At 41.3% G+C, this 27,774-nt stretch overlaps 2 protein-coding genes and 1 long non-coding RNA gene across 3 annotated transcripts; 1 reads left to right on the plus strand and 2 right to left on the minus strand.

The window, feature by feature from the left end:
* On the minus strand, positions 1-7,693 carry pa2g4a (proliferation-associated 2G4, a). Its single transcript, XM_003441467.5, has 13 exons — positions 7,487-7,693; positions 6,455-6,583; positions 6,065-6,170; positions 5,170-5,239; positions 4,970-5,062; positions 4,550-4,613; positions 4,316-4,394; positions 2,853-2,931; positions 2,624-2,757; positions 2,459-2,553; positions 2,253-2,380; positions 2,101-2,154; positions 1-1,364 (listed from the first exon to the last, which is right to left on the minus strand). Exons 1-13 carry the CDS (start codon positions 7,566-7,568, stop codon positions 1,302-1,304), a joined length of 1,176 nt encoding a protein of 391 aa, XP_003441515.1. The 5' UTR covers positions 7,569-7,693; the 3' UTR covers positions 1-1,301.
* On the plus strand, positions 7,668-8,982 carry LOC112846934 (uncharacterized). The gene is made up of 2 exons (XR_003220151.1): positions 7,668-7,803; positions 8,029-8,982. It is a non-coding gene; the product is annotated as an uncharacterized LOC112846934 (long non-coding RNA).
* erbb3a (erb-b2 receptor tyrosine kinase 3a) lies at positions 8,766-26,745 on the minus strand. Its single transcript, XM_019358927.2, is given in 30 exon segments — positions 8,766-9,821; positions 9,988-10,249; positions 10,380-10,448; positions 10,646-10,834; positions 10,933-11,030; positions 11,382-11,528; positions 11,655-11,730; positions 11,912-12,067; positions 12,187-12,372; positions 12,603-12,701; positions 12,793-12,906; positions 12,988-13,129; positions 13,225-13,278; positions 13,358-13,512; positions 13,684-13,777; positions 14,577-14,709; positions 14,803-15,014; positions 15,927-15,944; positions 16,081-16,171; positions 16,311-16,384; positions 16,493-16,616; positions 16,725-16,838; positions 17,041-17,182; positions 17,295-17,392; positions 17,395-17,412; positions 17,650-17,715; positions 18,757-18,882; positions 19,280-19,466; positions 19,836-19,993; positions 26,357-26,745. Coding segments are annotated over 30 exon segments (4,239 nt in total). The 5' UTR covers positions 26,445-26,745; the 3' UTR covers positions 8,766-9,072.
* Positions 26,746-27,774: the final 1,029 nt, after the last annotated feature.

Raw genomic sequence — 27,774 nt, forward strand, 5'->3', positions numbered from 1 at the left:
TGTATGAAAATGTTTTTTTATTTCATGTAAAGGTCCATTGCCCAATGACTGAGCTACAAAGCAGGATTTTTTTTTTCCAACATATTCACCTGTTGACAAATGTGACCCAACATTATCCCAGATCTCAAAAATCAAACTCTGACCAGAGATGATCTGCATGGTCCAACTCCTCTGAAGACACCCAGAAGAGTTTCCCTAAAACCTGATCGGCTTTAGCTGTCATGCTTCACGAGACAAATGATGTAGTAAAGCAAATCACTGATAGAAAAGTTTTCTTTTTTTCCTTTTCCTGTTGTTAAACTGGAACATACAGTTATAGAGTTCTCTCTTTTCATAAAATTCAAGGGGAATGGCAGTAAATGTAGCAGTTTGTTCCCTTAGGTCAAGCTGATTACAACTTTGTTGCCTGTATACTTAAAAATATCTGCTCTTCTGCTAATTCTGTTATTGCTTTTAAAAATCTAGTGTAGGTAAAACATCGTAGCTTTAGCGAAAAATGTACTCAGGTCATGATTATAGAAGAATAAACCTCCAATACATAAAATCTAAGTAAAAACCAATTTGTAAGCATGTCTGTGTTTCTCAGGTCCTGCAGTCAGATCATTTGTAGATTGTAATAATTAATGAGAGAGATAAAATTATAATTTAACCCTTTACTGCATGGCGTGGTTAAGAAATGTCTTAATAATCAAGTGGATGAAAAATTAGCACTTAAAGTGAGCTTTAAAGGCGGCCAATCAAACCTCTGGATTTCCACATGAATGTAAAAGTCTGTTTACACATATAATCAGTTTTAAGTCTCCTGAAATGAAACTTTGTTGCCAAAGAGAAATGTGGCAAATCCCACACAACAGGAGATTCTATGATATGACACCTTAAACAAATATGATGCAAGTTTCTGTTGGTATAATTCACAAACCTTAGGCCAGTTTACTCCCATTAATGCCCACTTGTAAGCCCCAGTCTACTCAAAAGTAAAGTTTTCAGCTGCCAACAATACAAGTGTAAAAAGGACTAATATATTTATAAATTTAAAAGAAAAATTAACATTCAGCAACAAATTTACTGAAACCATCTGTAAAGATTCTGTAGGATCCTCAGTGCTGTAACCCTCTTCATGAATGCAGTAAAGGGTTAATAATTCACACAGGAATGTCAAATATTCAACTGATGCCAATGCTCTTATGAATTGATCAGTTTAACTGGCTATACTGAGTTGAGAATGGGCAGCGAGTTCAGGGAAGTTTGTCATGTTTTCTCTTGCTTTTCTTTGGAGTCTTGCATGTGTGGAAAGGCAGTTTTCATTCTGCGGCTTCTGTGTCCTCGGTCGGCTGTCCACTTGCGTTTTCTGCCGTCTTTGAGGCCTTAAAGATCAAAGGAAATAAGTCAATCAGTTAAAGGAGACATTGTTGTAGATTTTAGTCCCCTCTTAAGAGGCAAAAAAAAAAAAATTACCATATTCCAAAATTTGTTTGGAATGACCCGATTATGAGGGCTTATGATGTAGTTACTGAACTTCATATACACACACACACACACACACACACACGCACATAATATAATGCTTTCAAGTTGCCACCTAGCAACCACCTAGGGACAGGCTAAAATATCCTTTTTTTTTTTCTTTTTTTTTTTTGTTGCTTTTATGCACCCGCAACACCTTATGAAAGCATCCTATCATTTTAATTTTATGAAAACAAGTAATTTAGATCCACAATAGCTGAACGATATATATCATGACATCATTATCTTGCCTAACAACCACATACCAATAAGATTCCCCCACAACAATTATGTACCCATAACACCTTTTAAAAGCATTATATCATTTTCATTTCACAGCTAAAAGGGCCAACAGGCCAAACAATACTGCAGCATGAGCATACATGAGTCTTCCTTGAGTTCATCTCTGTCCGCAAACTACTGCTAAACGATCAGGGCACTACCACTTTAATTTCACAACAATAACATCTTACTCAGCAAACACTAAATATAGTCATTTTTGATATCTCCAAACTGTGATGTTTACCATATCAATATCAAATCACACCATCTGACACATTAACTTGTGTACTACTACTACTGATAATAAAATATTACCTTCTTTTTCTTTTTCTTCTGTGTTTTGCGGCTCGCAGAGCTCTGTAGTAAAGTCTAGAGAAGAAACAACACAGTTTGACATGACGTGAACAAGACGTTTAATGAAATTGACTTATTGTATATATATTTAATATTGTTATTATCATTCTTACCTTTAGCTCTGCATCCTGAACTTCATGCTCTGACTTGTACAGCTCTGGGTCTAAAGGTCCGTTGGTGATTCTGTGAGGCCCGTTGGCCATCAGCAGCACCGTGAACTTAAACTGAGCTACAAACTCTCCTGAGAACAAGACACAGGCATAGGGTTAACAGCTTGTGAATAATTCAAACGTGTCTAGCAGACAGCCAAGACACTCACCCTCTTTCTCATGTAGCACACTGAAGGGCTGTAGCAACTCATGTTTGGCACACTCCACCACGCCGAGCCGGGCTTTGGCCTCATCCTCAAAAGCTCTGAATGAAAAATGGCTGTTAGCACCCAACTCGCTGTCAGCTGGCTACAAGTAAAGTGTGGCGTTCCCACCTGAGAGTGAAGGGCATGGCATCGAAACGTCGCTCAACCTCGCTGAAGAACGTACGAGAGGTCTTCATCTTTAAGCCATACTGTTTACTCGGGTCCCTCTTATAAATCGTAGTCCTCAGACCCGAGTCTCTGGCCTAAAAGTAAATCACATAGAACACAATACTTCAGTGCTGATTACTGGGAGCAAAATCATAACATTCGTTCACAAAGAAAGAAGAAAACAACAAACCTTTCCTTCTCCAGTGCTGATCAACACATCCACAGCGTAGACTTCATGTACCTCAAACTCTGCCTTCTCATGGTCTTTCCTGGCAATCAACATACAGAGCAGGCAGTCAAAACACATGGCGAGTGTCAGTTTTATTCCACAATACAAACAGTCCCTCAAAAATCATTCCAGTTACTCAGGAGGATCTCCCTCTAAATATTTTTCATTCCAATGCAGCACAACTACCGCTGTTGACATCGGCACACGATCACACAGGCAGAAAAGCTGCGTACATGCACACCGTCACATTCTGGGGCGATGCCAATATTCAAAAATAATAACTTGGCCCATACCTACCCTGCACTGGACAACAACACATTACATGAATATACATTTATGAAACTTTCTTTTTTTTAAATTCATGACTGAAAAAGATACCGAAAGAGTTTATTCTTGTCATGTAACCAGATTTTCTACAGTTGTACAAGAGTTAGCATCACGAAGCAGATTTCTTTGGATTGCACTGGAAGATGGATGAAGTTCAGCAGTGGGATTCTCCAAAACTGATCAAATTCAGTGGTGAGATAGCCTGAGCGAAAATGTCTGTGCAAGTTTGTTATACGAGAGTCAAGCCTGAAGCACAAAATAACTGAAAGATCTTTGACTGTTTTCTGTCTTTACAGAGAACTTGGATTTATTAAAAAAAGTCACGAGGCCATGCAGCATTTTATTTTTTTTAAAAAATCTTTTCAAATGACGTGGGCATTTGTTATGCACGGCTCAGTGTGCACATCTACCATCTGGTTATCATTTTTCTATCATCCATATTAACCCTGCTCTTTCCTCTTGCATTCATCCCTGGCACGCAGGCTCACCCGCCCTCATATAAATTCGGAGGAGACAGAGTAGTCTCTTTTGTACGTGCGTTTCCTCCTTCAGTTGCTTTTAACAGTTTTGTGCCTTATTACCTAAGCTGGGCGTTATCAGCAGCCCTGTTTCAGTTTTACTAGTTTATTAACATTATTTTTAGAAGATAAGCCTGAATCCGAACCAGCCCACTGAGCGGTCAGTTCTTAGTCTTCCTCCTCCTGTTTGTTTTTGCGTTAGCTCCCAGTTCCTCTTATTTGTATTCAATCTTTGTAAGTAATTATGTTTGAATTATCAAAAGTGCCTGCAACTGCAGCAGCTTTGTGGCATCTTGTGTATGTTAGGTTCCTCTTTGATTTGGGAGACTAACATGTAGGTTAGGTTAACTGATGGTTCTAAATTGGTTGTAGGTGTGAACACGTATATGAAAGTGTGTTTGTGTCTTTGTGTTGACCCTGTCATAGACTGGTGACCTTTTAAGGGTGTGCCCTGCATCTCACACTGTTACAGCTAAGATAGATTCCACCCAAACTATAACCCTGAATTGGATGAGTGGAAGAAAACTGAAGGAAATAGGGTGGTTTTGTCTTTTGTTCATTTTTATTGCAAAGATGTACCTTTGCTGGTCTGTTGGGTTCTGGATGATGGTCTTCTCTCCATCTATGACATGTTGCTTTAGCTGATGAGACAGCATACCTTTAAAACAAAGAGATGGGCAGAATCCATAAGCTTAAAACATGAACCGTTTCCATGAAAACATTCCCATACATCTTATAAATCCCACACATCATCATCTTGTTATGTGAAGACAGACATCATATTAAAATACAAAAGTTTTTAGAGGAACTCACCCTCAATAGGTGTGCACTTGAACGACTGTGCGATCTTGTTCCAGGCTTCTGTCACTTGAGTGTTCTGAGGCAGAGAAAATTAATTACTTTCACATCCAAATTACATCCTTGTACGAGATGACCGTTAAAATACATCTGAGACCACAAATAAGTTCACACCTGGTTTGGAGCAGAACTAGTTTATGATGGTATTCAAGCCAGAAAAATGTGGACTAAAGAGTAGCAAAGAAGCACTACTGGAGTGAATTGCACATCCATTAATTTTCTCCCACTTATCAAAAATGCATAAAAAAGTAAGACCTGTGCCAAATTAATAATTACAACAAATCATTTAGATGTTTTGATGAGCACACCCCTGCAGAGAATATTAGTCCCGATCACAGCTGACGTGGAAAAGACTCACGAAACACTCAAACGTACCTGGTTACCAGGTTTCACGAGGCGTAGCGCAGCTTCTGCGCACAGATGAGCTGCTTTGATCACATCAGCTTTCCGGCCTGTGACGGGGTTCTCCTGCATATAGAAAACCGAAAAAAGACGACTTCAGGACTCACATGAGATGACACAAAACTGTGACCAAGGTGTGATATGTACATATGTCTGCTGTTTTGTTTTTTCACCTTACTGGCTCCCACTATAAAGCTGTGAGCAACATTGGCGATGAAGCCGTCAACATGAACTCCGAGATCGCTACACAAAATCAGAAGAAAAGGGAAAAACAAAGAATTAAATAACTGTAGGATATAGATCATGCCTTTAATTAAGTGCTACCCGGCTGTCAAATTTACTAGTACTGATGCAGGAAGCAATCAGATCAAATCTACTGGGAAGGACAAAAGATCGTTCCACTTTGGAAAATTAGCTTAGTGAGGACTACAATAATAAGAGAAGGTCAGACAAAAATGCACAATTTAATCTGCAATAAATGGAAACTATAAACCAAGGTGAGTTTCTTTTTTGGCAGTAGATCAGCTGGAATGTGGTGAAGGACTTATTATGAATTCAAGGCAACAGCATTACCGACTGTATTAAACTTTCCAGACGTGCAGAGGAAAGAGGTTAGCAAAGTGAGACACATTTAAAAAAAAAAAAAGAAAAAAGGGTAAAAACCCCATCACGACGCTTGAAGAAACATCTTTACAACACTGAATATCCACACACAGCACAAAGACGTTACAGAGGACAAAGACATTAGTGGCAACGCAACAACTAAGATGAATCTACTTTCTTTTTGAAAGCCAAACACTGCATTTGAAAGACGTCATATATGGGATTTAGCGACTTATACGGGCAGTAAAGCTAACATCCGACATACCACCCGTTCTAAAAAGAAACCTTACTTGTCGTTTGCCACACAGTACACACAAGAAGGCAAGACCATAGAGATGAAGCACACAATCAACAGCAAAGAGAAAGCCGAGCTAACACACAGAAAGTAGGGAGGACATTACACTGGGAGACTAGAGACACACGGGGAAAGGAGGGGGTAACATTATTGCAGAGCATGGTGCCTACATTTTGACCAGATCCCCATCTTTAAGTGTGTAGTCAGGGTCACTCTTCAGGGGAGAGAAGTGGCAAACACAGTTATTGACTGAGACGCTGGTAGGAAACGCAATGCCTAGAAGAGGGAGAAGAGAACCACCAAGTCTTCATTTGGAAATGATCCACAAATGTAATCAAAAAAGCCATACAAGAATGGAGTATGGAGGAGTATATCACTTAGAAGATCTACTCTGTCATCATGTTAGTTTTTAAAGCCCCTGCTGCTATTCGAGTTACTCGATGCTGTGTGAAATGACACAGAAAACACTGCCAACAGTTTGTTCTACTGGATCTAATTTCCTTGATGTGTCCACCTCAGAAAAAAAACAAAAACCCATAACGGGCAGATGCGGGCCTCACCTTTCTTCATTTCCTTTTCCTTCTTGAAGACCTTCCCGGTCTCAGCCATTATATAGGCGTCACCTTTTTCACAGAGGCTGAGCACTGACACTCCGGGCTTGGCTGCTTCCATGACCAGACGGAGAGCCTCTGCATGAGATGGGAGGGAAGTCAAACAGGTTGATGCATTAGCTCACTAGAAGTTTTTTTCTGATCATGTTAGCGTGTTATGCCTATGACAGCTGGGATAAGCTCCAGACCACCACTGTAACATCCCCTCACAAACACAGAATGCAAATATAAACTGTGGTGACCAGGATGTGCATTTAATGTACTATGACATAGTGCCACAGCAAATATGTCCCATCTCCTGACTGCACTAATCATGCAAATAGATTAAATGGATAGGTTTAAGTTTGTTTTTCATTACAGCATTAATCTGACCAAGTACCTCGACCTAATCACCGCTTAAATTGTTAAATGCAACCATACATCTTGTGCGATGTTTGAGATCTACAGAATGCAGGTGTTTCCTGTGTTTTCATCATATAATGGACCAGTGATCATGAAACCACAAGGTGCTGGTCGTTAAATGCACAGAGAAGCCTTATGTGAATAATTTTAGAACAACTTTCATGCTGTCGACTGACCATGAATGTCATCTGTCACAACAAACGTATTTTAAAAGAGCTTCAGCTCGTGTCCGTTTGCGTGACATTTACAGCTGAACACCGGTCACCATTCTGAGCTAGCTGGTTTGTTAGCATCCCACACTAGTTAGTGACACAGACAGCTGCCTGTAAGAAACCCTATCGCTGCTGTTGGGTAACAATAGCAGAAAGCCGAGCAGTCGCTCAGTTATTCAGTTAAAAGCAGCTTGCAACCGACCCGGCTGCACCTGCTAGCTAGCTAGATGTGATAGCATATGTGTGCTTCGAATGTAAACCACATGGTTGCTGCTGTAGGGAACCAATGTTAGCTGCTGCACGACAGGCCGAAAAGAGCAGGTCGTCACATCCAGTCACCGACAGTTACTCACTGACATTAACTTACGGTTAGCGATGTCACCGCCCATCTTGTACTTGGTGACGACCAGATCCTCGGCTATAGTCTGTTCTTGCTCGTCGTCGGACATCTTGGCAGTGTAGTCTGAAGTCGCTACTCGGCTCTGGACAGCGACAGTTTCCCTCGGCTCGGCTCGGCTCAGCTCTGGCCGAAGCTGCTACCCCAGGCTCCTCCCACTTCACCCTGACGTAAAGCGACCCCAGCCCGCCAATAAAGTCACGCTACCAACAGTTTAAACCATGGCTGTGAAACATCTGGCACGAGGGTAACGACCGGCTCGCCAAATGGTGTAATTCTAGTTAAGTGTGAGTACCTCACTAGTACCTCACGGAAGCTAGTTTCTCTCAGTTTTTGGATAATAACCCTATCTATCTATCTATCTATCTATCTATCTATCTATCTATCTATCTATCTATCTATCTATCTATCTATCTAAGCCTTTGCAACATATGAAGTGCACTGAACTCATGTGATCTTTATCCTTCAAGCTCGCGCTTGGGGGTCCTGAGCAGTATCTTTGCTGTTCCTAGGACTACTCTTCTGGACAGAGATCTCACATGTCATTCCTGGGATTTGCTGGAGCCATTCGCCCAGTTTGGGTGTCACTGTCCCGCGTGCTCCGATTACCACAAAGCCCACTGTTGCCTTCGCCCTCCACATCTTCTGTAGCTTCTCTTTCAGCCCTTGGTATTTCTCCAACTTCTTGTGTTCCTTCTTCCCGGTGTTGCTATTACTCTGTATAACTATATCTATCACTACAGCCTTCTTTCTTTGCTTGTCCAGCAATAGTGTGTCTGTCTGTATCTGGAAGTCCTACGGGATGCCAAGATTATTCGGATGATATTGTGGCAACATATTAGATTATTAGACTGTTAAGGGGGAAAAAGACCCCACTTCTTCTTACTGGCTTCAAGAACTTGTTTTTTTTTGTCAAGAAAGTTTTCTTGACATAATCTCCATGCGTCGATCAAACCAGATCCGTTCACCGAGGCTTTGGGTGGTGGGTTTTTCCTCTATGGTTTTTTTTTTGCTTCTACAACCTTTTACAGGGTGTAACTGACTTCTCCCCCAGTTGTAGCTGAGAACAATGAAAAATTAATAATTATATTTCTCCTGTGGGAGCATTCACCACTTGAGCAAATGTCTATAGCTCAGCCAAGGATATTTGTTAATCTGTAATTAGATGTGCGCCCTTTGACAGGTTGCACACTTTGCATCATTATACAGTTCACCAGCTCATTTAAAATAAAAATGTTGCAGTTCCATACCAGGTATTCCAAATATTTTTATTGAGTAAACATCTTTAAATGATTCTTCAAATGATATGGTCACAAATTTTTACCTGAAATCTCTTTATTTACAATGTAAACACAAAAATATAGCTTGTATCGCATAATAAAAACAATTTTGGTGTATAACAAAGGACAAAGCTGCAAAATAGTCACGTGTTGTTTGGGGGGTTTTGTACATTTTGTTACATGCTACATCTTTAACGTGGCTTTTGGTCGCTTTTCTCATTTTGGATCCTTCATGACTGTGTTTGAGAGGGAAGTCCATGAGATTTAAAATGTTCTTCATGTCGGCACAGCACTGGGCTTAAGAAACATCCTGCTGTGCCAGTACCCTGGGTTGTCGAAAGATCTGTCACCGACAGCAGACTCCGTGACCCTGACTCCGGCCCGCACAGACTGGTGTTGCTCTGTTTGCCCTGCTGCCCCATTTTCCTCCCTCTGTAAGTTTTGATACACCACACCATTTCCACCAGGTGGTGGGGCAGAAAAGCAGTCCATATCCTCGTATTCATCTGCCTCTGTCCCCTCTACATTCAGCTCTTTCTTGTCTTGAAGAGCCTGTCGTAGCTTTGGCTGCCTGTTTGTGTAATGATAGTTACTGTCCTCCACGTATTCATCCTCCTCCTCCTCCACCTTGCTGCTCATCCTCACAGGAGCTGGAGGAGGAGGAGGGTCACGTACTGGTGGGCCTTCCAGCTTTTCGCCGCCTCTGATGTCCATGTATTCATACTCAACTTCACTGGAACCCTGCTGCTCGGAGTCAGAGTTGTCCTTGCTCCTGGTGTAGCTTCCCCTGACCTCCATCGACACAGCGGTGTCACATGAGGACGCTGTCACGTGTGATGACATTGAAGAGGTTCGCTTCTTGTTCGGCTTCAGCCACTGGCTGCCTTGCCTGAGTGATACAGGTGTTAAACACACCTGCTTGTTCATGTACTCGTATTCTTCATCATCTGGGTCGTCCAGGAGCTCTGACGAACGAGACTTTCCCATCCTCCCAGGAGCAGCTCGCGATGAGAAAAGCAGCGTATCTGAAAGAAACAGATAACAGTAAACAACAAAGACTAGCTTTGTCTTTGGGGCTATAAAGACAAAGTATTTTAAACAGCTGGCTTAGTACAGCTAATCATCTAGGGCTGCTGCTCATTTCCAAGCAGTAACTGTTAGTGTGTTGTAAATTAACAGTTATGGTATCACCTCTCTCCGGGCTCCCTCCAGGAAGCACATATCCATTTTGATCTTCTTCTTCCATCTCTGGTGAGGGAGTCTCAGGTGGCCCGCCGGACATGCTGTCTCTCTGCGACACGTAAGCGCTGTCCTCACGATGACGTCTTCTTTTCAGGCTCCCTGCTAAGGGGAAGTCCTCGCCCATCTCCATCTCCATTCCTGTGCCGCAGCCTTCCGAGCTCTCGGACACAGTACGGGCAGAATTTAGCCGAGAGCGTGACTGCCACATCGCCTACCCAACAAAACACAATCAGAACTCTATTAGCAAATTGGTAACAGCAGAAATCTTCAGTGAACTCGTTCTGGTCATGTATATAAACACTACGAATTGGTTTAACACCACAAAAGCCTCTTTTATCCACCTGTGTATGGTTGTCAACACCTGAGGTCATGGGCAGGTATCCAGTTCCGCTGGATGGATTAAGAATCGCCTGTTATAAGAAAAAACAGACAGTAAATGGATGATATCACACACACATACACACACACACACACACACATGCAAGTTCATTAAACACTTGGAAAAAAAAAAAATCGTGCATTGGGGAAATTTTGAGGTTCAGTATTTTGCCCAGGAATATGATTTATAAAGTTGACACTAAGTTGAGAGGAAAGTGGTATGCCCTACTTTGTGAGTGTCCATCCTAGAGTAACGATTGAGACTTTTTGCCATGTAGTAGTTGGCTGGAGACAAGTCATCTTCTTTCTCATCTGCCAACGGGTCCCCAAGGTTGACATCTACATCATCCAAGTCATCCAGGTCTGCACTTCGTTGGACGGGTTCATCTGGGGATGAGTCCTGTTGGCTACAGTCCTCCTGGCCAAACAAGGCAAATCATATATATATATATAAGCAAACTACACATAGCTTTAACTGAAGCTCCACTTTACTGTACTGTGATGAAGCTGTCTTACTTTGATCACCAAGTAGCGAGGTGGGTCTCTGGCCATTCTGGTAAATTCACTCGCCAGCTCCTTGAATGTTGGACGGACATTCTCATCAATCATCCAACCTGGAGAGTCATAAAAGGGCATTGGAACCAATTACAAAATGAAGAATTGACAGCCTACTTAATACTCGGTGGCTTTCAGTCATTTTCATATTTATTTTACTGTCTGTCAGGTTAAAATGTGCAAATTAGTTTTAACATTTTATTCATATGTCACACCTAATGGACGTGGCAGATAAAAAATCAGAGGTTTATGAACTGAATCATCTTCTGACCTCCATGAATGTATACAAAACTTAATGGCACACAGACATTTCAGTCCAACATATTTTTTTTGCAATTCCTCAGTCCACGCCACTGGTATTTGTACTACTGCTTGCACATGAAAATGAGAAATACTAGTGAGATACTCACACTTAACCATGACCATATAGACATCTATGGTGCAAATTTGAGGCTGGGGCAAACGCTCGCCCTTTTCCAGCAGATCGGGAACCTCCTGTGGTCGCATCGTTGAATACGGCTCTGCTCCATAAGACATCATTTCCCATATTGTCACACCTAAAGCAGGGTGAGGAATTTAGTGCGGCCTGCATTTACACTTCTCCTATACTGACTCCGAAATTTGCGTACTTTAATACGTGAGTATGAAACAATCTGGCGCTGGTAAAGTGCTTTAAAACTCACCATAACTCCAAACATCGCTCTGATGAGTGTATCTGCGAAACAAGATGCTCTCCAGGGCCATCCACCTGATTGGTGTCTAAGAGGGTAAACAAAAAAGTTCTCTCTTGGTTACTTGAGTAAAAACAGCAGAACAAGCAGTCAAGTCATTGAAAGAAAACAGCACGTTTTAAGGTGTGCAAGGTATTTAACACTGTTTAAAGAAGTGTGACCAGATGTCACGTTTTCTGCTAAAAAACAAAGCAAAAAACAAAACAGACCTTGGGCTCGTTGCAATAGTACTTCTTGTCATCAGAGTAGAGCAGGTCTGCAATGCCATAGTCTGAAACCTGGGCAGTGAAATTATCATTCAGGAGTACATTTCTGGCAGCCAGGTTCCTGTGAACCATCCTGTTCTCTTCCAGGTAATTCATACCCTGACAGGAGAGAGCAACAATGGTGGTGAAGTACTTGGAGGAATAAACCAAATTGTATACATATATATAAAAAAAGTTTGACATCAAACAAAAATTATTAAGCATTTTTTCTTCCATACCTTTGCAATTTGAACACACCAGTTGAGCAGCCTCTGTGGGCTGAGCTTGCCCTTATTTTTCTTTACATGTGCCAGCAGCGAGCCTTGCCTGTTGAGCGGGGTAACAAGCTGCAGGCTGTTACCGGGACAGATACCCAGGGTCCTGACAACGTTAATGTGGTTCAGACTTGCCATCATCCTCATGTGCTGTAGCAACCAAATAAGTAGATCATTAGGGATTTCGTTCAGTGTCAACAATCACTGAGATTTATGGTATTAAAGGAGGTGCTCCACAAAAAAAATCTGTATAATCCATACTTTCAGTGTCAAATGCTCATTGCCTAGAGGCTTGGCATGTGGTTCTACATAGGCAGTGAGTAATTGGTTCTGAAAATATATCTCTTTAGCACATTTCTTCTTTTTGTCATGTTTCTTACATCGGTCACGTCAGAGAAGGTCCGACGACCACTGCGGTCATCAATTGTCTTAATGGCCACAGGAAGCTTCACTGTGTCGCCTTCAGGAATCCAAACGCCCTGTGAGATGTAGAGAGAGATTCATAATTTGTTAAATAAAAAGCCAAATGCGCAAGAGGAGCATTTTATAGGAATCTGTCTCTTCAAGTACCTTATGGACTGATCCAAACACTCCGTTACCCAGCAGCCTGATCTTACGCAGCTCCGAAGGTTTAAGGGTCCGAGGTTCATATTTTGTCCCTTTATCTTCCAGGGGCTCAAAACTCTGCAGGCACACAGGGGCATGCATTATGACAAACCCAAAACAAGCACAGCGGCACACTAACACTCGAATACAGATACTGACTTCGCTATTCATCATGTATCTTCTCATGGCTCGCTTGCGACGAATAGCGAGACTTCGGCGGTAGAGAATACTCAGCACGAAAATGGAGAAGGAAGCAAAGATGAGGGCAATCACTCCCAGTACGATGGCCGTGGTCATTTGCCTAAAGGCAGAGGAGAAAAGGGGCACAGTGTCAGCTCTTAATACTTGAATGTCAAAATTACATACAGCATATATCAGAATGAGAGGAGAACTTACCCTGAAATGTACCGAGATGATATTGTACAGTCCCCGATTCCTGGACCAGTGCACCTAAACACAATAAACACAGGGGATCAGTTTAAAGAAGCAAATCGCGTGTGTCTAACTACATCATTCTGCTTGTACTTACCTCTGGGTACAGTTGTTGTGGCAAGGTTTACAGTTGCCCTCCTTGTCTGGATATTTAAAGATGGTTCCCTCTTGCCCCATAACACCCTCAGGACACATGGAGACACAGTGTGGGCCATCCTTCAGGCTGGCACAAGCTAGACATTTATTTGCTCCCTGCAGACAAAAAAAAGGGATGAATAAAAGCAGAAAGGTTTTTGCAAGAGTTGAAGGTGAGTGGTATTATGGTGTACAGCCATTTTTTGTAAGGCCGCTAGGTGGCAGCAGAAGCCCTATGCCAGTTCTTTTGTTTTCTTTTTCCTTCTAGAAGTTTTAAGTCAAACATACCGGGCCTGTGCACGTCTCCTTCCCCTCCTGGACCTTACACTCAGGGTGACAGGGCAGACACTCCCCTGACTTAGTAGCAAACTCCCTCTGCTTCCTGCAATCAAGGCATAAACCCAGTTTCTATTCAAGTTCAAAGACTTACAGCAGACATTAGTCACATCTTAGGGCCAATGCTCAGGATTTTCCTTAACAATGTATAGACCTATACACAGTAATCCCTCTTAGTCTTCACTTATAACCCACTAGAAGTGGGCGGCAATGCATTTGAGTCAGTTACTTGATTTGTCTCCCCTGCTGATCTGTGCACAGAGAGCACGGTGGATAATAATAATAATAATAATAATGATGCATTGGATTTATATAGCGCTTTTCAAGGCACCCAAAGCGCTTTACAATGACATTATTCATTCACGCTCACATTCACACACTGGTGGAGGCAAGCTACGGTTGTAGCCACAGCTGCCCTGGGGCAGACTGACAGAAGCGAGGCTGCCATATCGCGCCATCGGCCCCTCTGGCCAACACCAGTAGGCGGTAGGGTAAAGTGTCTTGCCCAAGGACACAACGACCAGGACAGAGAGGCCGGGGATCAAACCGGCGACCTTCCGGTTGCAGGTGCCCTTCCCAACCCCCTGAGCCACGGTCGCCCCGATTAAGCATGTACTTTATCTGTATTTGCATATAATCCAGCAATGTGGCACTTCGAACAGTATTTGTGCTTTAAAATGTAAATTCTTTTTGAAACTATCAGAAAATATCAATTCTCTAAATCACTGCTTGTTTCTTTAACACCACTCCCTCTTGTCATTCACTCTCTAACAACCTGCATACATGTTACACCGTTAAAGCTTTATATTAATAACCGCTTTATACGTCATTTTGTGAATACTGACCCAGTTAAGAACATGCAGTCTGGTACACAGGTTCCTCCCCTGCTGTATTTCTTACAGCTGACACACTGGTCTGGGCCCGGACCCCAGCAGCCATCAGAGGAGCACAGCGGGTGACACACATGATTTTCTTTAACTAAGGACGCAACCAAAACAGAAACGATGTTATGAGCACAGCCATTGTTCACAATCACGTCTTGCAAGTTTTAAATGGTCCGCCCCCACTCACCACATTCATCCTTCTTTTGGTTGTCGGTGACGTCTAAGAGCTTTGAACGTTTCTGTGGACGGGAGCCTAAGAGCCGTGTCCAGTTGACAGTATCATGATAGCAGAGATTCTTGTTTCCTTTAATGTACACGGCACCATCATTTATGTTTTGCAGCGAGCGCAACCCCAGCGAGGTCAGAGAATTGATCTTAACCACCAGGAGTGCATAGCTCCTGTAGAACAGCAGGAAGTAAATAAAGGTCAGAAAGTGGATGAAATTGTTCCAATTTTGTTTAAAATACCACAAAATCAAAGTGAACATTGAAAGCCATATTTCTTTTAGGTTTAGCAATTTTCAAGAACATGATTTCAGACATTATTTTTTAAGGTTTACAAACACAATTAAGCATGCACTTTAGCCGTATTTGCACAAAATCCAGCAGTGTGGCACTTTGTGTTTCTTGTTGTTCTTCCTGATCACATTTAATGATGTAATATAATCTTTCACAGTGTGTTTTCTTTGAGAGGTTTATCACCACAATCTATTTATTTTGATAATGTTTAGAAAAAATATGAATTCAGTGATTCGGTGTCTGAATGTCATGTTTTTCAAATTGCATAACCCGTGTACTTACAAAGACAAACAGCCAACAAACATATTCATGTTTAATCTTCAGTATTTCCATGCACCATACTACATGGTGCATGGAAATACTACAACAAAATTGATACTGTGGTATCAATTTTGTAGAATCTACTTTGGTAAATTCTTTAGTTATATGTGAACTCATTAAAGCTGAGAAGGCTGAACAGGTTTGTTTTTAATGCTTTAGTGCTTTTGGTTTCAGACGGGATTTAAACCCAGGTAAAAGTACTCTGATATACCCCATCTTCCTTTCCTCTCATTTACTGAAGCTTGAGACCAGCCTGAAAAGCTTTTTCTTTGTCAAATTGATGTCAAAACCATGCTGCCTCTCCCAGCTTTAAAAAGTTGTGCCCACGGCCAGCTTAACCAAACAACCCCAGTGCTGAATTATCCCTGAAAAAATCATAGTGAAAAATACCAACACCACTGATTCGGACAGAACATTCGTAGGCTCTAAGAGGAGATAGAGAGATGTGAGCATGTGAAATCTTTACTGTACCTTTTACTAATCACTCCTCTAAACAGGATAACAAGATAGGATAACAATTAGAAATAACAAAGAAAATAAAAAACAAAATTACATTTATAGTCCAGCAAATACTCTGTCTGCATAACAATGCAGAAAAGACAAAAACAAAAAAACAGTTTCTCACTTGTAAAGTTTTCTTCCCCGAATTGTTTGGAGGTTGGAGAAGACTGACAGGTCAGACATGTTTGCAGGCCACGACTGGATATTGAGGAAGTCTGAAAACAGAGAGATTGTTTTTCAGAAGCCTCAACCAGACTGCAAATGGCATTAAATAACATAAAGAGATAAAAGCAATTTAAGTGACAGTCTAAAAAAAAAGAAGCACAACCCCTCCACACACACACATACACACACCTGTAATCTCCTCCACCGTGTTGAAGATTTTCAGTTTTTCTGGATCAAGGGGTGGTACGTCGTTGAAGGGATCACTGAGCAAAAATGAAATAAATAAGTAAAAGGAAAAAGCATGTTGCAAAAACGTCGAATATTACAATTTAAATCTTTGCTGCGTTTTATGAAAGAAAGATTTATTTTACCCTTCTATTCCCGTCACCAGGAAGTTAAGACTTCCCTGGATCTTAGTGCAGTTTATGAAACTTTCTATGTTGCGAGCATCGACCGTTTCCCTGTTTGAATCAGTCCAGCTTGTGCCATGGCAAACTGGGAAAAAACCCCAAAAGATAAGAAGGAAACAGTTAATAACAGTAAAGCTGTAAGGTATCTGTAGAGAGAGCTTGAACTAGTAGTAGTTCGATCTGCATGAAATACCTTTAGGGCAGAGGCCTTTGCAGGGCTCACATGTTTTCACACCATTTTTCTCCACTTCCATTTTATTAGATGGGCAGTTGCTCACACATGAACTGCCATCCACCACAAAGTTTTCTATTAAAAAAACAGAAAACACATATGAAAAAATTCATAAATGATTGTCAGCGACTGCGTTAAGCCTTCAGTAAACACTGTGAAGAAAGCTGAACAGCTCAGTTATAACAATGATTAAAAATATATAAAAACAGCACTCTTATAGGAAGAAACTATGTATAAACTCTGAGTTTATGTGAATATTGTCATGTGTGGGACTCACTGGGGCATTGGGTCACACAAATAGAGCCGTACTGGTACTTGGCATTGGGGTTGGGCTCCATTCTGTATGTAAGCTTGTTGTAGATCACAGTCTGTGGGCACTGAGGCACGCAGGAGCCTGAGTTGTTGAAGTTCCTGCAGGCCTGCAAAATGCAATTTATAACAGAGGAACATTTTATTTTTACATCTGCGTTTTCTGTACTGCAACATGTGAAAATATGTTATCATTAAAGCCTGTGGAAGGTTTGGACTCACAAAGCAGTCTGTATCCTTGGGCCCAGTGCAACCTCCAGCACACTCAACGTGGCAGCACTCGCTCGGGTTTCTACCAAAGCAGCGGCCACTACACTGAGGGCGCACACGGTCTTTGTCACTGTAAGAGAGTCGAGGCTTGTAAAAACCTGGCGTGAAACTAAAACTGTACCGTAGATGCATATTAAACTTTTAACTTTGAAGTTACGTATATTATTAACAATGTGCAATAATAGATGTAAATGAACAACTCTGGCAGCAGCCATGACTCATGTGTGAGACATCTCAAAGGCATCACAAGGTAACCAGTGTGTGGAAAATAAAGACATTAAAGATAAAGGTGTTTGATATCACTCACAGATCTGGCATGTGTCATTTCCTGGGCCCCAGCATGGCACGTCTCCACAGGCTTTGTGACAAGGCTCTGAGATAAAAACTTTATTAGTTTCCGTATTTCAAAGCAAAACCAGAACAAAAGTCTTAAATTAAAGGAAAAGTTGAGATTTTGTTATTGTTTTTGATCCAAAGTTCAGCAGAAGCAAAAAATGAAACCTCACAAGTTACAAGATGCAACTTGCAGCACTGAAAAATGAAGCCTGCAGTTCCTCTAATGGCCAGTTGAGGGTGAATCCAAGTGCGAGTTAACCCCAATAAGACGTTCATTTTAAATTGTTTCGCCAGCGTAAACATGTTTACAGGCTTAAACAAAAAGTGGTTTCTGTCTTTAGAACTAATTTGGCCTTTTGTGCTTTTTTTTAAATGACTCACATGTTTAAATTGTTTTAAGGCTTTGAAGTTTGAGATCAGGGGCTTCTAGACCACCACGTGCCTGCTAGGTGTCACCTCAGATGGTCCTCTTTACCATGTTTGTCGGGTTTGCACCTTTTTGGGTGTTTTTTGGGGGTGGTTTCTGTGTGGTTAATTGCATCAATTTGTGGAGTGAAATTCTACTATTTTATTTGTATGTTAGTACAATTAGCAGGTATTTGTGTCTGGGTGATGCAATGCATCAGTCTATGGATGCACATTAACATTAAGCTTGCTAGTATTAGCTTAAGATTCCAACCTGTGGGCTCAAACTGATTCACTTCTGGCTCCTAAAAACAAGACGCAGACTGTCTAATGCTTTCACAAACCAGTGGATGAAGTTGTGGTGACAACATACATCTATTATATGCACTCCAAAGAGTGGATCTTTTTAAGGTACCTATGTTTTTTGCTCCAATTTTCCTCAACAGTGATTTCTCCTCCTTTCACTGAGATTTGGCCGAGAGGCAGTAACACAGAAAGGGAAATAAGCACTGAAAAGACTGGAAAAACAACTACCTCTTTCAGTTTAAAGTTCCATGTTTACCTGAGCTGAATTTCTGTTGAACTGCTTTATAGTGAAACAGAAATCTGAACCCATCCTTAAACGTAGCTGACGCTCATATCTATGTGTGTAGTTACAACCCTGTGCACTCACTTTCAGGCCCATTGTCCTCTATCATAATTTGGGCTGATCCATCCTTCACTATGTCCAGCCAGTTCACCTGCGGGGCGTAGCTCAGATACTTATTGTGGATGATCTTCACTCCTCCCCTGAGGATCTCTGTAGAAGGTACACATAGGTGTAAATGGGGCAGTACAATTAGGAAAGCAAGTCTGAACAGGCCTGTGACTCATCCTATCAAACTCTGCCATTCTCTGTTTACTACACAGCAAACGTATCATGTGCTGGAGCTCATGTTACACTGGCAGTTGAGCGGTTGAACACATGGTACATTCCAGGGACTTCACATCACTCCTGCACACACAAGCACACACGGGCACAAACACACACACTGCTGCGTTTCAACAACCGGTATTCTAAAGGTGTGGCTCAACTGTGTAGGTGTGGGAGCTCCAACAGTAGGAGTGCCACATCCAACTTGACCTCTTATCTGCTCCAATCCAGCCTCCCACATGTTAAACACACTCTATACATCAATGAGTGACTCTCTGTGTACCTGTGAGGTGAGTCAGACCCAGTTCTTGAAGGCCATGCTCTCCATCCCTCTGATAGTTGACCATGACAGCCAAGGCATACTGGTCCTCATACAGTGTGCTGCCTCTGATGATGCGCAGGTGGTCCAGTGGGAGGCGGCTGAACTCATTGATAGCAAAAAGGATGTACCCTGTCACCTCCTTGATAGACTGCGAGGCAAAAAAAAAGAACAAGGAAGAGAAAAATGCAGTTTGTCAATTCTTCCGCTCAATCAAATTGTTATCAGGGTCACAAATCAGCAGGGGCGTGTTTGCTTACTGAGTTAGTCACTGTGACTCCAGTGGCATGACTAGCACAATAGGAGTGGGGGCATAAATGAGCTCATTCTGGATTTGAGACAAAATCCATTACAGAGAGCGATCAAACACAACATGTTTTGACTTTCTGTGTTCTCCTGGGTGAATGAAAATGGTTGATTCACATCCTTACTCATCTTGTCAGTGACACATTTGTAGTGAAAGGAATAACGGTAATCAAACTCTCTCTTGGCTTGTTGTTCGTAATGTTTGCAACCTCACCTCCAGAAAGCTGAAGTCTCTGGTGTGGTCCGTCATGATGATCTCGAGGTTGCCCATCACAATGTCACAGTTATTGTACCTCGTCTTCATCAAGTTGTACTGGATCTCTGAATTTCCAGTCGTGCTCAGAAAGTTCTTGGTGCCATCACAAACGGTCACTGCGAAAAGCAAAGGTTGTTAGATTAAAAAAAAGTTTTAAAAAGTTTTTCTTTTTTACAGAAAAACATGTGTCCTCATTTAAAATAACCAGAAGAGTTGGGAATGACAATAAACGCTGTAATAATTCATTAATCATCTGATTTTTAAAAGGCTATCCACATCTGTATACAGCAGGCCATTTTCCACAACCTTCAGCACACTGCGCTACCTAGTTTATCATGTTCAGTTTCAACAGTTTAACTGATGAACTAAAAATAAACACTTTCCATTCACGTTAGCACAGCAGAGACATGTTCTGTCAACTGAAGAAACATATTTAGAAATGATGGTGTTTGTGTGGCTGTGGAGTGGCCGGAGTGGCTTTGGGCTGTCTCCTCACTGTGTTGGTGTGTTTGACTCTAGCCTATAGGTTTACATAGTTAACTGGTGTGTGTATGTGTCAATGAGTTTCAGGTGAAATTGTTCGATACATTACTTTTCTTGGGTAATGACATCAACACTGGTTGCAGTCTTAAAATAATCCCAAAAAACTGACTTATGAAGCAGTAGTGCCGGCGCTGCGTGCCACTACCTTCAGATAGACCAAACTGGCTCCTCTCAGAAAAGAAAGTGGAAGTCTTTAGTTTGACAAACAGACACCACACAGCTACTTGGTGGAAACCTTTTTTATATCTATATCTATGCATCTGTTCACAGTTTTTCTGGCTTGATTTTAAAGATGAACTTGCAAGTTTCAGAGCAGTTTTTAAACTATAAACAAACCCACAGAGGCCATCCATCCATGTTTAATTTATAAAACACATCAAATGTATGCTTACTTTAAACAGGATAAACTTGAATTAGTTAACACAAAGCAGTGGTTGCTGGATCCTCTCATTTCATGAGAAGATTTTTTCAACATTTCAGGTTAATTTCATGTCTTACAAATATATAAATATAAACAAATGTGTGTGAGTGGTTTTTTTTAAAAACAATAAGCATTCTAAGTGATCCCAAACTCAGGAGCAGTACTGTACATTTCATGCACCGTGTGAATATATTATTGTCCTGAGTACATTATTTACTCAGTTGGGATAAAGTGGGTAAAACTGCTAAACACTCACTGGTGATTGAGCAATTATATCACAACACAAATAATCCCACAGAGGTTCTAATGAATCATTAATGAGTCAACAGCATAATTCCTTACAAAGTGTGCTTTATGCCACTTACTACACACCACTGTGTTCGGTGCGCTCAATATGAATAAATGTACTGTAACAGTGAGAAACAAGCTAAGGATTGTGCAGAGCATGCCCAAAAAATACAAGGCCTTGTTTATGGTCTGTGGGACTTTAGCCATTCAACATCACTTGAAGGCTGCTTTGCTATTCAAATGTTAGACGGGAGAGAAGCTGCTGAGAGAAAATGGAAGAACGGGAACGCGGACGGTGAACAGAGCGTGGCTACTGATGTGAAACTCATAGAAAAGCAATACTTTGCACAGACATATGTACGATATGGCGGCGTTATGCACATCCAACACACAGTTAGGTCATACTATTGTATTTTAAACTATAGAGTGCTTCCGGTAACTTGGTTTGCTTTCCTTTAACCTGATCCAACACCTTTGGGATGACCTGTAATCCCAGCTTTAATAACTAACAGCACTCCCTATTAACTTCACTACATCTTGTGTGGTTGAAAGATGAGAAACTGCACTACAACAATGATGTAAAATCTCATAAAGAAAAACTTTAAAAGGAATGCCCACATGCTCATGGTCGCAATGTATCAATCACATGCATTTCCTGCCAGCTAAGCCATTTTAGATGAAGAGAGAGGATTCTTGCTGCTTGGATTAAGTGATACTTAATAAAGTCAGACACCTGTTATTTTCAGGATTTACTTACAGGATTTACTTACAGTTTATGCCAAATTAACTATCAGCAGTTCGTGCTTGCAGTGTACTCATGGATATATAGACGACTATCACAGGATTACTTTGTATTGAAACAAACTTACAGTAACAGCAGAACAACAGGATCAACAAGGGCATAGAAAGACTAATGATTATTAACCTCACAGCAAAGGCACGCTGCACAGGTCAAAGTGTGTGTCTGCGTGTGTACTTGTGTGATACAATGTTGCAAAGAGCATGTCATAAAGTCCTGATAAGGATCGCTTTACTGTGTTTTTGAGAACACTATCTTCTAAAAAGATAGATAGTGTACTAAAAATATGAAACGGCTCAAATCAGAAAAAAACAGACTTCTACTCTGCGTGATGTTTAGCCATCATGTGTGCGTTTGCTTTTTACAGTTATTTTTAGATATCTTGCTCAGAAGCTCCTGTCACCAATGCAATATAACAGAAACGACGAGTATTTGTTTATCCTGCTTTCCAGAAAATGATGTCTTACTCATAACACCTGCAAACTGTCAAGGACAGTTCAGGGATTCTGGGACGACAGCAGAAGCAGCATCTTGTGTTCAGCTTAAACACATTAATGGTGAAGTGACGTGAAACTCTGCAGATATTAGACATAAAGATGTGATTGCTCACAGTGCAGTCACTCTCAGCTTGTGCAAACAGTTGTTAAATGTTCTCTTTGGCTCATGAGGAGCTTTGTTAAGTCTTGGAGAATAGCCCTGATTATGTGATCAGGGTTTACTCGGCTTGGACTGACAAAACACTTTAACAGGAAGCCTACGTTTCAAACTTGGGGGGAGAGTGAAGTTCCCAAAAATAAAATCTGTGAAGGTTTACGTCACTGTTTTCTGCTGTCATCTCAGTAATATGGAGCTCAACTGGCCTTGACAATTTAGCAGTCACACAGGAGATTTGAAAGTGCGGGAAAGTTGGGAGTTTTCATGCATTAGTCTAAGATTAAAGTTGTAGTTCTGTAGTTATCATGTGAAGATAAAGCCAAACAAAAGTCTATAAGTCTGTGTTTTGCAACAAGTGAAAAAAAAAACAGTTCTACTTTTATTTCCTCTTGAGACCTTTCCTTTTCATATTTTGCTTTTTTTTACACATTGGATTTTCAACTTTTAACTTATTTGGAAACTTTTGCTAATTAAAATCAAAATAATTGAAAGCTCACGCGCAGCTCAGAGGTCAAATTCTTTGTCTGCCCTACCCTGTGAGCTGCAAAGTGCTATCAGTGGTTGACAATGTCTGAATTGCCTGTTGGGAAATACTTGCCAACACCTCTACACATATAGTCCAGAACCTTCTACCCAGTAACTTATATAGAGCACGCATAAGCACAGCCCTCTAGAAAGGGAAAAACCGGTGTGTACGCATGCAGGACTGTATGCGACAAAGTGGTATGTCTGTCATACAGGAGGTGCACAAAGTTGCAGCTGTAGGAGCTGAAAATCTCAACAGGCTGAGTGGGTTTTTCCTCTATCAAAGGAGGACTTTCAGTGTTGGCAGATGGATGATGGAGAGAGAAAAAAGAATGAGGTGGAGGGTTTAGAGTCAATGCACACACATTGACACACACATGAACACAATGGCCCCATTTTGAAAGAGTGCAAAACAAGTGTCGTAGTGTATGAAGATGTGCACCCAAAACTCTCTGTCCGCAGCCGACACTTTGCTCTCTGTTTGTCACCCCAACTCTTTGGGGTCAGCCTTCCTACTTAAATCCATCACTAACGAGCATGCACGACCTGTGAACTCACTTCAGTGTGGCGTCATTGTCCTGACAGGTAACCTAACACACGATGAAAACGCAGCACGGATCGGGTTTAGCTGTTATTTTCATTTGTCTGTTACCAAGGATTCAGTATTTGAAAAGAAAAGAGACAGCGAAAGAAAAGAATAGAGGGAGGAGGAGATAAACAAGCCCAATAAAAGCAGCTGAGACGATGAGGTAAACAGAAACTTGGCACAGGACGTACAGAGATTACTGCATAACTCACAAGTGAGCACGCGCGTGCGCGCGCGAACACAAACACAGGCAACTGAGCAACTCGCGGGGTATTGACGAGGCACAGATTGTGTGTAAATGAATTGGAAGACTCTTTCTGTGCTCCACAAAGCATTGCTGAACATACCAAGACAGAAGGTTGCTTAACATTGCTCTCTGGCAACAGGAGCAACAGCATATTTGCTTTTCAACACATCAGCTATTTGGTCAGGTCACACCTGCGTGAGTGCAATTTTTAAAAGGTTCTTGTTTTTTTTTTTTTTAAAGACTTAGATTTTTCTCCTAATATTAAAGGAAAACCCCTCTCTGATACACCTGAGAGACTGTTTTGCAAAGGTTGTGATATTCAGAGTAGAAAATTCCTTGCTTTTCTTCTTGGCGCAACAACTGCATCCAAAAATGCAAGTACTACAACTTGGCTGCAGCAGTACAGTTCACTTAGAGTGTGCTTTATGTAACGCTGTCTTTTAAGCTTTGTGCTTAAAGGACTGTGTGAACAGCATTTCATTTGCTATATTGTAGAAAGCAACTTTGATGTTTGACATAAAAAGGACAAAGAAAGCAGCCAACAAACCACAGGCCAGTGTTATGATTAGTTTCTCTATTATTTAAAATATTAATGATGGCATGTGTTTAATAACCAGGCCAAAAGGAATTAAGCAGTGAATTATTTCCATTATTTCATTTCCCACACTTTCATGAGTTGTTTTTCTTGGGTAGCGGTGATGACTACACAGTAAGTCAGTGAACAGCACCTGCCAAGCATTGTTTTTTTTCAGACACTGAATAGAGACACACCTGGAAATTCACCTGTAAAAGCTGGCAAAAGCAATAACACAAAGTCAAAGTTCACAGCGTTCCTTCAGGACTCCAATCAAAACTCAAACGTATCAAAACACTTAGTGGTGACAGAGTGCATTTGTAACAGATCTAAAGAGACCACTGCAGACCACTCAGATCATCTGATTAGGATCTCCTGACTGTTCCATGCTCTTACTTTACAATTAGAGGTGATCGCGCATTCAGGTTGTAGCGCCCAGACTTTGGAAGAGCCTTCTTCAGCACTGAATCAGTGGTTTGTTTTAAACAACTGCTGAAAACTCATTTTTATAAGCCATCTTTCCCTTAATGTTCCCCCCAATACTCTGGGGCCATAGTTTTCATCGGGGCTGTCAAACATAAGGTCTGGGGGCCAGAATCGACCTAGCAAAGACTCAAATCTGGCCCACTGGACGGCTTTAGAAGATTTAAGAGAGTGCACAGATTTTGATCTTTTAATTGTGTTTTAACAAGTTAATTCCTATTAATTAAGACTGCCTACCTCCATGCCCTTCTATACTACACCAAAGTTCCTGTTTTTCAACTATTAGTGAGTCTTACTCACTACATTTTATAAATGCAGGTCAGTCTGTGCATTTAACTTTTTTCTTTATACGTTTATCATGTCGTTTCACTGATCGGGCCCACTTCAGAGCAAAGTGGGCTGTATGTGCCCGACGACGTAAACTGAGTCTGACATCGCTGGTTTAGGTCTTTTTGCGTGAGTGGAAGTTTATATGTTGGAATGAATGTGTGTCCCTGTGGTTGAATATGTTTCTGTATGTTGGAACGTGAACATCTTTAACGTGCAGCTTCTATAATTTCAAACTCTGAAGCACTTTGAAACTTTGTGTTTAGAAAAGTGCCACAAAAATAAAGTTCTCATTATTATCACTCAAGCACGGCAAACAACTAACAGTTTCATGTATGAGAGCACTTTAAGTCTATGCTACCTTTACTTCCCATACACCTATATGACGTTTAATGCTTATGTGTTACTCTGAGAGCTAGTCAAACGATTAATTATGTGGTAATAAAAGTGTCATTATTCTTGAAGAGAACATCTGTTGAAATTTATCATACAAATGATCAAACTATTAAACAGAAGAGGGGGAAAAAAACCCCTGACAGATGATTCCCTAATGAAAATAACTGCCCTATATGAACCCACACATTAAGATATGATCAGTTTCAGTGTGATGTCCTTTATAGATTAGCCTAACTATGCCAAGAGCAGGCAGTAAACCAGCACTCGTGTTTTTTCTACTTCACACCGCAAACTGTTGCCATCCATGTAAAGTTTGGGCACTTTTACTTTGCGATATTTTACTTAATAACCACTGCAACTGCGGAACTATTAAAGAAATGCACATTTGGCTGTCAGTAAGGCAAAGAGGCTGGGCCACTCTGTCACAAACATGATAAAGCATATCGAGCCGTGGGAGAGGTGCAGGTGACTCACAGCAAACAAGTATGCAGAACAGGTTCTGGATCTGAGGTCTGCGAGGACAGGTGATTACCTCTAACTAAAGTGGAAGTGAGAGGGGGTATTCATCGTTCCTCTCCCAGGGTGATGATAAAAATAAACGTGTGTGAATATGTGTGTGCGGGTGTTTATGCCCACCTCCTTGAGTCTGAGCGCAGCAGAGCTGGAGTACACACGGCAGCAGGACGTAGAGCACCTGCTGCACCTTTTTCACAAGGACCGTCATTCTTATTCAAATCTCCAGGCTGTCGTCGGATCAAATAAACATCACCATCGTATTTATAGAGAAGAAATGTGTCCTTGTATCGTCCCAAATCCCCTTGTTGCTTCCGAGTCTGACCATTTAGACCACTACTCGGCTGTCGTTTTCTTAATCCTCTGCTTCACCTTGTTCTAGTCCTCACGAACAGAAGGAGTACATCCAGTTAGAAAAACAAAACAAATCAAAAACTGTTTGCGTTTTCTCTACATTTGTCACAACCTTACTAGTCGCCCGCTCGGGTTTGTGTGGAGAAGAGTCACTACATCGCGGTGATTGGAGCGCACCGCGGAGCCAATCAGTAGCGGGAGCGGCTGTTTTCCTCTGGCACTGATTTTTGTGGGCGGGAGCCAAACGTGCAACACACAATAGCATAAAAGAAAGCCAGCAGAAACATCGAAAACAACTTGAAAAATGCGTTCACACCTTTGCTCCTATGTCCAGTAGGAAACCGTGTTAAAAACGCGTGTTGCCTTCACAAAACAGTTCCCCTCTCTGTAAGTGAGGCCGATTGATCCACAGTTCTGTTGTCTACAGTTCAGTAATAATAATATTGGTGTGAATTAAATGACAATAAAATAGTTACAAAAGTATGCCACAATAGTAACATAAAGAGTAAGATATTATATCAGTAAAAACAACACCTTCCAGCTCTTATGTGGGAGGATGACATTGCAAAGCTGTGCCATGCATTTCTGCCATGTGAGTGCATTAAAAACTTCTGTTTGCATGGCTGCACTGGTTCTGGGCCATTTTCTTCCTGCTGTTTGTCAACATGTGATGAATATTTCATGAAGACAACGTTTTTTGTTGATAGTGTGTGCGTGTATCTGCTGTTATCATAATTTGTGACATGATTAAATGTAGCTAGACTTTGAGTTTTCCCCAACATTATTCAGGCAAACAAGTCTGTGTTGTTGTTTTTATCATTCGTTAAATCATCATGTAAAATTCAGCCCTCATTTATCTGTCTTGTTTTCCTGCGCGTGTAAATAGCTTTATTATTACAGTCAGCGCATGCAAGTCACTCCCTCCCATTATTGTCCTTTGCTGCAGAAAACAACAACAAACGCTTAGATTGATCTCTTCAGTTTTTTCTCTGCTTCTTTGCATGTTCCACATATGATCTGATGGCATGTTTCTTACATCTGCTTTCTTGATACCAGGACTTTGACCTCCTCAAAGTCTGAAAATGTACGATTGCTTTTTTTTTTATTGCTGCATCATATCATTGCTCCTGCGTGATTTTACAGTTGTACTTGGGACTGCTGGCAATGTTTGTTAATTGCTTGTATAA

The sequence above is a fragment of the Oreochromis niloticus genome, linkage group LG5 (genome assembly GCF_001858045.2).
Source record: "Oreochromis niloticus isolate F11D_XX linkage group LG5, O_niloticus_UMD_NMBU, whole genome shotgun sequence".
In the NCBI taxonomy this organism is placed as follows: Eukaryota; Metazoa; Chordata; class Actinopteri; order Cichliformes; family Cichlidae; genus Oreochromis; species Oreochromis niloticus.

Bases quoted from the DNA above. Each gene is read 5' to 3' on its own strand.
- pa2g4a (XM_003441467.5), bottom strand. From the start codon at position 7,568: ATGTCCGACGACGAGCAAGAACAGACTATAGCCGAGGATCTGGTCGTC. The intron at 6,171-6,454 runs GTGAGGCCCGCA...TCCCTCTTCTAG, and splicing joins GGAAAAGGAAATGAAGAAAG to GCATTGCGTTTCCTACCAGC. The intron at 5,240-6,064 runs GTAGGCACCATG...GATTTTGTGTAG, and splicing joins GATGGGGATCTGGTCAAAAT to CGATCTCGGAGTTCATGTTG.